At 52.8% G+C, this 13,327-nt stretch overlaps 1 protein-coding gene across 1 annotated transcript in view; it reads right to left on the reverse strand.

The window, feature by feature from the left end:
* The window catches only part of Kiaa1614 (KIAA1614 ortholog), a 31,420-nt gene that overhangs the window by 2,682 nt on the left and 15,411 nt on the right, over nt 1–13,327 (reverse strand). The window contains exons 5-9 of the mRNA XM_013015410.1: nt 7,433–8,850; nt 5,601–5,757; nt 3,976–4,234; nt 2,142–2,227; nt 1,434–1,618 (exon numbers count right to left, since the gene is read on the reverse strand). Coding sequence (XP_012870864.1) covers nt 1,434–1,618; nt 2,142–2,227; nt 3,976–4,234; nt 5,601–5,757; nt 7,433–8,850 — 2,105 coding nt within the window. The remainder of the gene's footprint in view (nt 1–1,433; nt 1,619–2,141; nt 2,228–3,975; nt 4,235–5,600; nt 5,758–7,432; nt 8,851–13,327) is intronic.

The raw sequence follows: 13,327 nt of genomic DNA on the forward strand, positions 1-13,327 counted from the left end.
TCTGGTGGTTTATTGGAGATAAGAGTCTCACAGACTTTCCTGCCCAGGCTGGCTTTGAACCGTGATCCTCAGATCTCAGCCTCCTGAGTAGCTAAGATTTACAGGCGTGGGCCACCGGCGCCTGGCAGAACGTCACCTTTCTTAGCTCAGCTCTAAGCCTGACCTCCATGAAGTTCCTCCAGCAGAACAAACTCATCGCTCTCGGGGGCCTTTGCATTCGCTGTTCCCTCTACCTGGACCACTCTTCCCCATCTCCCATGACTCCTCCCTCCCTCCCTCCATCTCCTTCTCTGCTCAAATGCCACCTTGAAAAAGCCTGCTGACACCCTTAGCCATACCCGCTTTATTTATATTTGCTTTTTTCATACTGTTTTCCCTCTTTCATATATGTGTTGTATAATATATAAGGCAAATGTGTTGGAGGGATAGCCTAGCACCTTCGCTGGATGTATGTTCTGCCCTGAATGCCGCAGTAACCCCCAGTATCCACAACATGCACTTGGTGCTCAATATGTGTATTTGTTGAGATACTGAGTGACTGTACAGACTTCAGAACCCCTGTGGTGGGTGGTCTGCAAACCTGACAGCAAACGGACTAATTCTAGGCTAAACAACCCTGGCCCAGGAGAGCAAAGCATGGGACTAAGCCCCTAGGCCTGGTTGCGTAGGCTCCAGAGTGAGTCTTTCTGTATCTTTTCTCCTTCTGCTGCCCTCTTTACTCCCCCAGCAAACCTGCCTACCTTCCCCACGCATCCTGACAATGTCAGGCTTTCTTGCTCTCAGATGCATTCTTGAATGAAGGCCAGGAACGTGAGCTTGGCTGGTCAGGGCAGGAATGAGAACTGGCTAAGGTGCAGAATAAGGAGATGAGCTAGCACCTCTCCTCCCTCCCAGTGCCAAATCAAGGTAGCAGGTAGCTCAGCTAGGGGCCCGGTTCCAGGAGCCATCTGAGGGAGGAGGCAGGGCCGTGTACAGGCTGCACAGACAGGCAGGCAGGCACACTCGACATGCCCAGACAGACTGGAGCTGGAGGAAGGAACCCTTGCAACATCGACCACATCAAAGGGAAAGCTGAGAGGCAAGCACAGACAATTTCCCTCGGCTTCTCCCCGGAAAAGATGGCCTCCAAGATTCTGATTTCAAGATGTCATCCGTCAGCAGGAGGGCAGTGGAGTCCAACCTGCCAACTCTACCCTCCCCAGCCCTCACCTCCCACAGCTGCAGTTGCCTGGGGCAAAGTCCCGCTGCAGGTATGGGCTTCTGTGGTCTTGATACCTGGGGAAAACCCTGCTCCCTGGGGGTTGGGAGATGGGTGAGGGGAGAGGGCTCGTCCTGCAACTGAGAGGCGGTTCCACGGCTCAGCTAGGGACCAGAACCAACTAAGCACACCCCAGAGGCGCTGCTGGGGTTTGCTGAGTAACGGGAGGGCCTACCTGAGTCCCGACGCCCATTCCCATAAGCCACGCAGAAGCCAAAGGTGCCCTCACGGGGGCGCTGCAGCTGCAACTGATTTGTGCCATCTGGAAACACCTCTGCCACCCGGCCCACGGCGCGAACCAGGCTGGGGGCGCCCACATCCTCCACGCTGAGCGTGCGCCGGGGAGGGCCCTTGGCTGACCTGTGACAGAACCAGAGAGAGAGACAGTGAGGATGAGACAGCACTCCCCCCACCAAGAGTAGTACGCTCTCAATTTTTAGGTAGAGACTAGTAAGAGCTGAGGGAAACTGTAATGTCTTACAGCATTTCCACGAGGGAAGGGACGTTCTGAAATGCATCCTTAGAGAAAAGTAGCTAAGAGCACCTCTGCAAAGAGCTAAGGGCTCAAGGGACGATTGTGGGGAGATCTTAGGTCTTAATGTTGATTTCAAGATGTCCTCAGCCATCCAAAGGAGAGGACAGCAAGCCTGCCAGCTCTTCCCTCTCTGGCAGCCTCACGCCTTCTCAGTGCTCACCTGCACAGGTAAGGGCAGCTCCTGTGCCATCTGTCTGTCCATACATGGGATTTACTGACAGAGAGGCCCAGGTAGCCTGCCTCACTTTCTCTTAAAGGGACTTGTTCAGGGCCATGATGGTGTAGTTGGCGTTATAGCTCTACTACTATTCTGAGTTTATTCTTTATGCAATTTGTGCCAACACTTGCCTGCCAGGTGTGTTGGGGTCCCCGGGTTCCTCTACCAGGTAGACATTGGACCGGTCTCCCTTGCTGCCCAGCAGAGAATGGAGGTTCTGCAAAGAGACAGTTTTCTGATGTTTATGGGAGGGTGACACCTGGTGGTCAAGGCTCAGTATTGCAGGTGATAAAAGCCCCTTGGGAAGGGGTTGACAGGGAACTTATCCCAACCATGAACCTGAGGGTCCTCTAAGAAGTCAAAGGCGCAAGCTTTAGTCATCAAATCAGAGTGCTTGGCAGGGCTTACTACACGGGCCATCGAAAGTATCAGGCACTGGGGGTCTCACTTCCTGTAGTCTATTACTGAACGACACTTTCAGCCCCATTGTTCACTTTATTTTTAGGGTAGTGTCTCTCTCTCCCGGCCTGTGTAGGCTTCCTGTTGTTGCTGGAATCATAGGCATACCGTGGTGTCTACTTTCCCTTCCACTGGAGATGGCATTTTCTGCCAGCACTGGCCTAGAACTGAGATTCTCCATATCTCAGGCTCCCATGTAGTTAGGGTTACAAGCACAAACCACCAACTCCTCACTCTTAGCCTTTCTTGGGCTGGTGGCTTTCTGTCTGTTTACTTAGATTAAACTGCCCATAAGCTTCTGTGTGACACGAACAGTGTCACTTTCCTTGGTGTGTTCACGGTGAATGCATTTGAAGCTCTGATGGCAAAAAACCAAGGTGCCACAGCTCAGACAATAGACAAATCTAAGTCCATGAGAAGATTGGCTCTCAGGGTGGTCTGAGTAAAGGCCTTTCTTCCTAGCTTGCCGTCTGCAGCTGCTTCTTCACCTTCCACTCACTGGCTGTCAGCTATTTATTGAACACCAGCCACAGGGTGGGTACTATTCTTGGTAAAGGCAGGCACTGACTTTCACTGGGCCTGCATTCTACTCCCTCTGTAGCCTGAGAAATAAACAGCTCCTATACCCCAGGCCACAGTCACCTACCTCATTCTGCCCAGAGCAGGGGCCAAGGACAGAAGAAACACAGGACTTGGAAACTGTTGGAACAGAACAAGGTTTCCAGAGGCCTGGTTGAGTTGGTTGGTTGGCTTGCTAGGACTGGCATGGAGAGGGGGAGGGGAGAGGAAGAACTTTAGCTCCCAGCATTCACTTACTCACTCAGTGTGTACTGAGTGCACCTTGTACTGAATGTAGCTACTGTTAGAGCTGTTGGGAGTCTAACAATCTCATTCCAGTGAGGGAAGAGAGATGAAGCACAGGGTGAGACCGCACCACATAGCAGAGGTCGGAGGGTGGAGAGGTGGGAGACACATTCAGGGCAAGATCCACTCTGGCAGTGAGATCTGATTGTATAACGTCACGGAAGTCTACCATAACTGGGGGTGAGAGTAATAGAGAGGGATGAGAAAGGAAAGCAGATAGATCACAGAACCCTGGCAAACTAAGCAGTCTCAACTTGATTCTGAATGTACTAAATGACCAAGGACTGCCATCTAGCCAGGATTCAGCCAGATTTACAGATCAGAAAGAAAACTGCAGCAAGGACGCCAGCCAAATGTCACTAAAGTAATCTAGGTATAAAGTGATTTGTGTCTTGACTAAAAGAGTCACTATGACCATAGAGAGTGAGTGTGCTATGCATTCTCCAGGACTTGGCTGAGGTGGCAAAGTTGAGAGAGAGGGGGGAGGGGGGAGGGGGGATGAGCCCAGGCCCCCGGTCCTGGCTGCGGGAGCCTGTCTCGTGGGTCAACTGTGGTCAGTACTGCCTCTCTTGTCACCCTTTCTCCAATGGGCTACACCATTGCTGGCATCATGACCCCTAGCCTGGGGCCCCAAGGACTCACCAGATGCAGGGATTGTAATGACGGGACTCTCTTCACTTTAGGGGTGCTGGTGTGTGAAGCTGGGCCTGGCGCCATGGGCTGCAGCTGCTCCATACTGTAGCTACGAGATTTGCCCATCTTGGGCTGCGAAGTATGACCCAAGGCTGAGAAAAGTTTTTTCAGCCCCAGGGCAGAGACAATGCTGTTGCTTCTTTTCTTTTTCCCGTCAGAAGGGGCAGCTGAGGGTGGCCTGGGCTCTGCTCTGGCCCCTGGTGGTGCTCTGTAACACAAGAATGGTTGTGAGGTGGCAGGAGACTGCCAGGAGGGAGGCAAGAGAAGACTGCATCCAGGGGGGCCCCAGAGGAGCCAGTGCCAATGCCCCTGGAGCAGAGGGGAGGCGAGAGATGTGGGCTTCGCCAGGTGCTCTCTTCTAGGGAGCCTAACTCAGGCAAGTCCCTTCCATAGACAGCCAGGAGGCCCCTCATTCACTCCGTCACTCAGTATTTCTCAAGAGCCTGCTGTACGTGGTGTCAAGGACAAACAAGGTTCTTGTTCTCAGCAGCTTATCAACAACACAGAGGAAAACCATCAGTGACTGGCATGTGGGGTGAAGCAGAGAATGACCAGGCATTTGTTGTAAATAATGACCAAGGGAGACCATCTTTTAACTGAGAGCCTAGTGACAAGCCGGAGCCAGGCTGGGAACCTGCAGATGCAGGGTGCAGTCGATAATGCCTTGGCTAGAGCAGGAGGAGGCTGGGCCTGGTTCACAGGAGGAAGAGGGACAGAGGCACAAGATGAGACCAGACAGGCAGGTAGAGGTGGGCCGACTGAACGGAGTGCAGTCAACCACAGTACAAGGGCTTTAAATTCTACTCCGAGTGGAAAACTCATTGCAGGGGTTTATGCAGGAGAATGACATTATTTGGGTAAAGGTGACACCATTTACTACTGAGCACCAAGAATGAAGACGGGGGGCAGCAGGAGAGTATAGATGGGGGGTGATGACAGCAAATGAGAGCAGATGCTGGAGAGGATTTCCAGTGGGCTAGAGTGGGAGGGAGCAGAGGAAGCAGGTCTAGGGCCTGAGTACTGAGCGAACAGCAGCACTTTGGCTTTTGCTGGGAAGGAGACATGGGAGAAGCAGCTCTATAGCTTGTGCAGTTGATTCCAAGGGGAGATGTCCAGACAAACCTGGAGCTCTAGTGAGCACACAGGGCTGGAGGCCGTGGTATATGGCTGGAGCGGGAAGGCCCCAGCCAGAGCACTGGGCTCACTGAGGCTGAGGTCAGCTGAAGGAGTTCCACAGGGCAAAGCCTCAGATCCCCCCCACCCTCCCACCCTCACAGAGTCTCTCCAGGAATGCAACAGAGAAGAGAAACAGTCTTCTTGGGGTGATGGTTGTCTATTTGCAGGCTCAAAGTCAGGAGCAGGTCCTCCCAGTAGGAAATCTCCCTGGAGCACCCTGGGTGCTGGGACCAGTGGCTGAGGCTTCAGTGACTGAATAACCAGACACATCAGATGCAAAGCACTAGGAAAGGGGTATCGGGGTACCAGGGCATTGTGTAGTAGCTCTAGGAGGAGGGTCCAGGGGACCTTTCCCCACCAGAGCCCTCTACTGTGGTCTGAGCTCTGCTGTCACTCACCCAGGTGGCACATGTCCTCCAGAACTGGGCTCCATCCTCTGTAGAACTCCTTCCAGTTCCTGACTAGACTCAGGCTCCTCTGGGGCTAGGGAGAGGGTGATGCCCGTGGAGTTGACGGTGGCAACATCTGCTGAGCCTGGGGAGCCCCGGAGTCCTCCTGCAACAGCCACAGCATCCCTCCTGTGTCAGACTGACCATCTGCACAGGCCATGGTGGGGGAAAGGGACACTCAGACCCAGAAGCAGGAGAGTACGGGAATCTAGAGCAGGTGAGAGCCCCAAGAAGCAGTGGATGATGGTGGGCGGCTCTTAAATGATCAAGGCTAAGGGCCCAGCCCTGACTGTCCTGCCCTCTACACTGAAAACCAATGACAGAGATCGGCTCTTGTGGGCTGCAGGAACCCCATCACCCAGCACTACACAGTGGACTGGTAAGTCCTTAGGTTGATGGTATTGCTTGCAATATAAATCAAGCCCACCAGTATTAAGGGACAATCAGGAACAGAAGAAAATGTTGTGAGCCTGGACGAGGAAGCCAATATAGATTCTTCAGAGCTTTAACAACAGCCATGGCTTTGGGAGCACTTGTGTTATATGCTAGATGATGAGCGAAAGCCCCTGCAGAGATGGCCTGCTGCATTTGTGTGGGACGGGTGCCGTGAGGCTCCTTGCTTAGACAGGAAGACAGGGACTGCGGAGGGAGGCAGCGACTCACCCAGGCCTCACAGCTGAGGAGAGGAGTCCTACCTCTGTCCCAGGCCTCAACTGCCCATAATCACCTGGTGTCAGGATAGAAGCCCTCGGTAGGAAGTGCTTCAGGGCAAGCCCGCCCTCAGGCCCACTCAGGAATCATAGTTGAGCTTGGAGCAGGAGGAGACCTCAGAAGCGGCCCTGCCTGCCCACGGCTTATGTGACCATACAGTGTGAATGGGGCGGGGGGGGGGAGGGGAGGGCTGATCCACATCCTTGCCAAGTCATTATGAGCTATCATTTCTCTGTCTTCTCCCCCCCCCCCACAGTTCCCCAGCCCAAACCTCAGCCCCAGGCAGTCAGAACCATGGCCCGTTAAGCAAGAATATGTGTGTGGTGGGACAGCTATCTCTGTCTCCCAAGGTCACCTGCGCTCACAGCAGTGGAAATCAGAGTCTGGATCTGCCAGTCCCTAGAATCTGCCCACAATCCACGGACCCTTTCCAAGGGAAAGAGCTTAGAAACATTTCACCCCATCAGCAGCTCTGTTTGCTGGAACCTTCCAGCAGCTAGCAAAGAGGGGATTCTGGGAGGGCCACAGAGGCCACAGAGCAGCTCCTGCCTTTAGAAGCTCTGCCTCTTTGCTCTCGGTTTAGCTACCAGAAAGTCTCAAGGGCAAAGTTGCTACTAAAGTAATTCACTTATGCCATTCCCCACAGAACCAGATAGAGAGCCAGGCATGAACCCAAGTGCTCAGTCAATACTGAGAGAGTACGTGCATGGCACAAGCCGAAGCTGTCGGCGGGGGAGGGCGCTAGCCATGTGATGATTGGACACTTACAGCGGATCCTGGAGTTGCTGCCTCTCCTGGTTTATAGGTGTCAAGTTCCCATAAAACCAGTCCTCTAGCAGCCAGTGAAGCTGGCATTTCCCTACACAGTTCAGTAGGAGGGTATCCAGCTCTCCCTACAGCCCTGCTTGCTCCAGCGGGGAATCAGCTAATCTGCACAGGCAGGCTGATGCTGCATCCTGTTTCCAGACCAGCCTCCCCTGGCTCCCTGACACTTGTCAGTGGTCCGAGGGTTCCTAGAGGCTGCTGGAAATGGTGTGTGGCTGTGGGCAAGGGCCAGCGGCAATCCTTACCGTTAACACTGCTCTCCAGGGGCAGCTCTGGATCCGGGCTGCAGGGGCTCCTCTCCACCCTGCTTTTATGGACGGCTGTTCTCTGGGGCTCCTGCAGCCCCGGCGGAAGGTGGTTGTTGGTAGATGGGCCCGGCTGTGGGTTCCTGACCTGAGGTCCGCAGGCCTGAGCCACAGTTCTTGGAGGAGACTGAGGCAGGGTGAGATCCACAGGTTGGGCTTGGCCCCCTGGCCTGCGGGGTCCGGCCAGGGCTGACTTCCTGTGAGGCACAGGAGGAGGGGAGAGGGAAGCAGACAGCTGCTGGGCAGGCTGTGGGGCAGAGGGCTCTGTCGGGCTGTGTGGCAGGGAAGAAGCACAGGCAATCTCCAGAGGTTTGTGGCTGTCTATAACTTGGTCTGGCCTGCCCGGCCCTGAGAGCCCAATGTTCGTGGCAAGTGATCTTGTGGCACAGGCTGTCTTGCATGGAGTACAGTCCGCAGCGTGAGTTCGGTGACTTCCAAGCTCCAGTTTAGGAGGCCTCTGGGACCCTGGGGGGGCCCTCTGAGGTTCCAGGACAGGGGGCTTAGGAACAGCATCTTCTCTCCGAAACTCAGTCCCCTTGGGAGAGTGAGCTCTGTCCCCTTTCAGCTCATCTCCCCTCTCCACATCAGCAACCCCAGGCAGGTGAGGCTGGGCCTGAAGGGTCCAGGGCTGCTCCATCTTCACCCTCCTGGACCACCGGTGACCTCCGTGAGGCCGCTGCCCAGGGCTGTTCCCTCGGGTCAGCACACCTGTCCTGCTGGGCTGAGAGGTCCCCACCTCCTTGCTGTGCAGGGCAGCATCTGCGTCCTCAGGGCAGGTGGCAGTGTCCCCAATGTGTGTTTCCCGGATCCGTTCTGTGTGGAGCCCCGGCTGGGCAGGGAGGAATGGGAATGGGGAGTTCAGGCCATGGGAATTATGGGGCTCTGGCAGTAGCCCCTCCACCCCATCAGCAACCTGGAACCCCTGGGGTTTCCTCCAGTTGGAGGTCGCCTTCTCCTCAGCCGGGTGACCCTCCTGAAGACAGCTGCCACAGGCCGGGCACTTTCTATCACTGTCCCATGCGGGCGGTGGCACTGAGTGGCCACTGACATCCAGGCGGCCCTCACTCAAGTCCCGGCGGATGTAGTGGGTGAGGTCAGGCTTGGAGTGCAGGGGTCCCTGGCCCACCTTCCGCAGCACCGTGCTCAGCACCCGCCGCTGGCGCTGCTGCAGCCGCTCCAGATAGCGGACCTCGGCTTCACCGGCAGACTCGTCCTCAAATCGGACATGCGACACGAGGCTGTCCGGCTTGGGCCCCTGTCCGCTGGAGGCCCCGCTGGAGCAGTCACTCACGGTCCCATTCTGGAGGCTGTCACTACAGGTCATCCTGGGGTCCTGGGCCGGGTTTCTTGGCTCATCTCTGAAGAAGAGACAGGAGAGACATGCAGAAGGATGAGGAGCAGGTGAGCCCTCTCCCGAGACCCACCCTGCCCTGTCCTCCCCATTCTGGGACCCGCTCTCTCAGGGTGTTCTGTGGCAGCCTCAGCCCACAGTCAGGCCCTTGGGGAGTCAAGTGGTAAAGCCGACCCCAATCCTCAGACTCAGCGAAACAAACACGATCTACAGTGTGGACTTCCCTGTGCTACCCGGCTCAGCCTGCTATGATCAAACACTGCTAAATTCAGGAGTGGACAGAAGGAAGACACCAAAGACCTTACATTATAAGGGGTATTTGCTGTGCTGCATGTTGTGTGCAAATGATATGAGTGATATGTGCATGTGTGCTGTCTATTCATTGTGTAGGGTGCATATGTGGTATCTGATGTGGGAGATATGTGATTTATGTGTATATTGCGTGTATTATGTGTGTGATGTGTGGGGGAGGGTGTATGCTGTTGTGTGTGGTATATGATGTGTGCTGTGTGTGTTGTGTGTAGTGTGTGTAGCATGTGTGGTATGTGGGGTGTTAGAAGTGATCAGAACATTATACATTTCTGGACATAAGTATAATCAGCTCTCTCCGTGGATACCACATCTGTGGATTCAACCAACAGTGTAGTGAAAATATCTGAGAAAGAAACTGCATCTGTACTGACCATGTAGGCTTCATTCTTGCTATTCTTCCCTAAACAGCACCATACAGTAACTACTACATGGCGTTTACGTGGTATCAGGTAGTTCAACCACACTTGTGGTGATTTAACTCATACAGGAAGATGTGCACAGTTCATATGTGAATACTACACCCTGATTGGGGTTTGAGCATTCATGGATCTTGGTGTCTCCACTGGGCTGTGTGAGCCTTGAAGTCAGGGTTTCTGGGTATTCTTGACCTACAGTTTCCATCCAGAATTCCTAATTACCTTACTTGGACAGAATTCAGACTGAAGGACCCTTGGCAGTCACCTTTGGACTTGGAGAGAGAGGGAAAGAGAGAGAGAGAGAGAGAGAGAGAGAGAGAGGCCATATGAGAGAATAATCCCATTATATACCCCAGTCTGTCTTCAAAACTTGGAATCTTCTGTCTTTGCCTCTTAAGTGCTGAGATTATAGGCATATACAACCATGCCTAGCTTTGAACTCTGAGTCCTAACTGGTCCAACCTCCACCACCATCACCCTTAATCCATATACAACCTAACACACATTCTCATCCTGCCTCTGGCTATAATGGCATTGTTGTGCTGGGAAACTTCACATCCACCATTAGCTTTGGCTCAGGGACATACAAGTCCTCCTTGGCTCCAGAAGCCCCCTCCGACTCACAAACCATAGAGCAGGACCATACTTCTCCACTCCTTTTCTTCCCGCAACCTCTCCACCAATCTACGAGGAAATGTTTGGGATTCACGTTTCCCTCATTTATCTACCTGCCTCCAGTCTGTGGGTTCTCCTGGGACCCAGCTAGAGGGCACAGTATTGCAGTGATGGGTTTTGAGGTGAAAAACAGGCCCTGCACATGCCTCTCAGCTGTTTTTCCTTACCCGACATGCACGCACTCATAGGCCTCCAGGCTTCTGACCCCACCCATCCCCTTTATGGTAGCCCTTGGGTCACCATTTCCTGAAATCTTCCTTTATAACCTGCCTGCCTTTAATACCTCTTTATTAAAACGTACCTACCATGTATGGATAATTTTATGTATCAACTTGGTCAGGCTATACTACCCACGCAAGTGAAATGTTATTCAGGATGTTTCTGTACAGGTGTTATTTCTAGACAGGAATTAACATTATTTAAGTGGGTGGAGTCTGAATAAAGCAGACTACGCTCCATAATGTAGTAGCTCCATAATGTAGTAATCCTCATCCTATCAGTTGAAGGCCTTAGGAGAAGGAAGACTGACATCATTGAGCAGAATGGAATTCTGCCAGCAGATGTGTTTGGACTTGAACTTTTCCTTGAGCCTTCTGACTTACACTGCAGGGTTTGGATGTGCCACATCCCAAGTGTGTGAGCCAATTTCTTAAAATAAAACTCTACACGTCCTGTTGACTGTGTGTGGGTTTTGTGTGTTGGTTTCCCTGGACACCCTAACTATGCCTTACAACCATGCCTCCCTCCTCTGAACACCTGCACCGTGCAGCTGCCATCATAGACTCAGAAGATGTTAGGGCTAAGGGGCCACTAGGAAGTAGTCACTATGACCCCTACTGAGAAGAGGCACTCTTCAAGCAGAAGCTTAGGACACTGTCACCAGCCAGGATCAACCAACAACAGCCCAATGGAAGTTCTGTACATGACTCAGAAGTCCAGCTGGAGGGTTATGTGATAAGAAAAGAAAAAACAATCTGGTTTTTAGATGGTAACAGAATCCAGGTCCCATGAGCTGCAGCAGTGCCCTTAACAAGATGGTGAATGGAGCCAACCCAGAACCCACTCCAAAGGAGAAATAACATCTTGTTCTAAAAGTAGAAGGGAAGCTAAGCATGTTTGGTGTCTTCAACCCAGTAACTCACACCCCGAGCACCTTCCCCTCCCACCAGCAGTGTTAGCAAGAGTGGAAGAGAGTAGGAGGGACTTTGGCGGCATAGGCAGAGTGTGGGAGGCAGCTAAGCAGCCCACAGCTCCCAGGAGAGGCCTAGCTTCTCAAGCGAGGCCTAGCAGGGGCTCCAGGAGCCGCCCCTGGAGGACAGATTCTTCTCTGAATCAGGACCCTGAAGTTGCGTGGCCTTCACCAGGAGCCTCCTTTCTAAAGCCTCTCTTTGCACAAGGCTGTGATGTGCATGAGCTCTGCCATCGCACACAGCCACTAGCCACACACAACAGTATCGCTTATTGACACTCTCCCAGGCTAATCCTGCTGATAGGCGTTGCCCTGGGGAGATTAGGTGTGCTAATCTGAGTGTGCTTGTGCCCCAGATGGCAAAATCTCACACTTGAAGGAGCTGCTTGGTTCCTAATCTTTATTTGTGATTTGCTTCCAGAAAACATAGCTACCTCTACCTCCACCTCTAGTGCCCCTCCTCTTCCCTCCTCTCTCTCCAAGCTGCTCTTTGGAAGGCATGATACGCCAGGGATGGGGTAGAGGTTCTTGCATTGAGCAGAGAGGCCTCGGGCCTGCATGACATCACCATACTAACTCTGCCTGGCTCTCCAGGGTGATTTGATGGGGCATAACCTTTAGAGGCAGCTGCAGCAAGCCATCTGGTGTGAATTTTTCAGCTATACTCTCGGAGGATTCACTGGGGCTGCCAAGTCATAGTAATTCTTTTCTGGACACAGCAGCTGTTAAAGTGGGTCACCTTGCATTTCTACAGCATTTCTACAGGCAGGAAGAAAGGAACCTATTTTACCATAGTGACTGGGGTAGTGGTGAGCTGCTGGACTGATTTGGAGGAGAGAGGGAGCCTGGGAGGACACTGATACAAAGAAGTCTGTTTTGTAGATGGTCTTTATGTGTGGCTCCTCAGTCAGTCTCATAGCTATGGAAAGTAGGGGCAGGAGAGTTCCTTGGAAGTCTGAGGCTTCTAGCCATGCATGTGAAGCAGAGCAGTCCAGATGCCTCAAGGAAGCCATGCCATTCCAAGCCAGTTCCTTCTGTCCAGAAAGAGGAATAAAAGGAGAATCAAAAGAGAAAATAAAAGGATTTAGAGTCTCCCCAGTCCCCGTCCTAGGGGTTATAGTAACAACTAACATAGGCCTCTGTTCACAATGGAGTCAAGTCAAGGGTTAAATACAAGTCCTTAGCCTTTAATGAGTAGGCTTAGGGCTGGGAGTAGTGGTATATGTCTGTAATCCCAGCCACTTGGCAGAAAGAGGTACACAAATCACAGACTGAGCCCAACCCTGGAAAAGCACAAAATCCTTTCTGAAAAAGCAAACAAACAAACAAACAAAACGAACAACTGAAAATAAAGCTGGGGCCCTGGCTTGAATGGCAGAGTAGTTGCCTACCAGGCACAAGACCCTGGTTCAAAAAAAGGCTCAGGGTCTCCAACAAAAGAGCATATGATCCAGTTTTACTAGGAGTCCCACCTCCAGTGCCATATAGTGATAGAGACAGGCAGATCCAGCATGCTTACTGTGCCTGAGGGCCACAGGCCTTGCTAGCTACAGAGGTATTCCTGTTCAGGCCTGGAAAGATCTGGAATGGTCCATTAGCCTCATCTCAGGCCCAGAAGTGTGACCTGGAGCTGGCTCTGGGTGCTAGAGAACTCGTTAGTGGCTCTTTGAGTGTGCACAGAGGGGGCAGGTGAGGAGGGCAGGGTGTGTGCTCAAGAGCAGTCATGTGACATGCTGGTCTGAGGCTCTTGAACCTGTTCTCTGTCTCTTCATCCCTGATGAAGCCTTGTGGTTCCAGCATCACGCAATTAGGGCAAGACTCAACTCTCCATTTCTGATGTTACTTGTGGAGCCTGACTCCAAGGGCCTGGTGGGTATCTCCAGTGGCTGCTC

This window comes from Dipodomys ordii, unplaced genomic scaffold (assembly GCF_000151885.1).
Source record: "Dipodomys ordii isolate 6190 unplaced genomic scaffold, Dord_2.0 Scaffold27, whole genome shotgun sequence".
Classification (NCBI taxonomy): Eukaryota; Metazoa; Chordata; class Mammalia; order Rodentia; family Heteromyidae; genus Dipodomys; species Dipodomys ordii.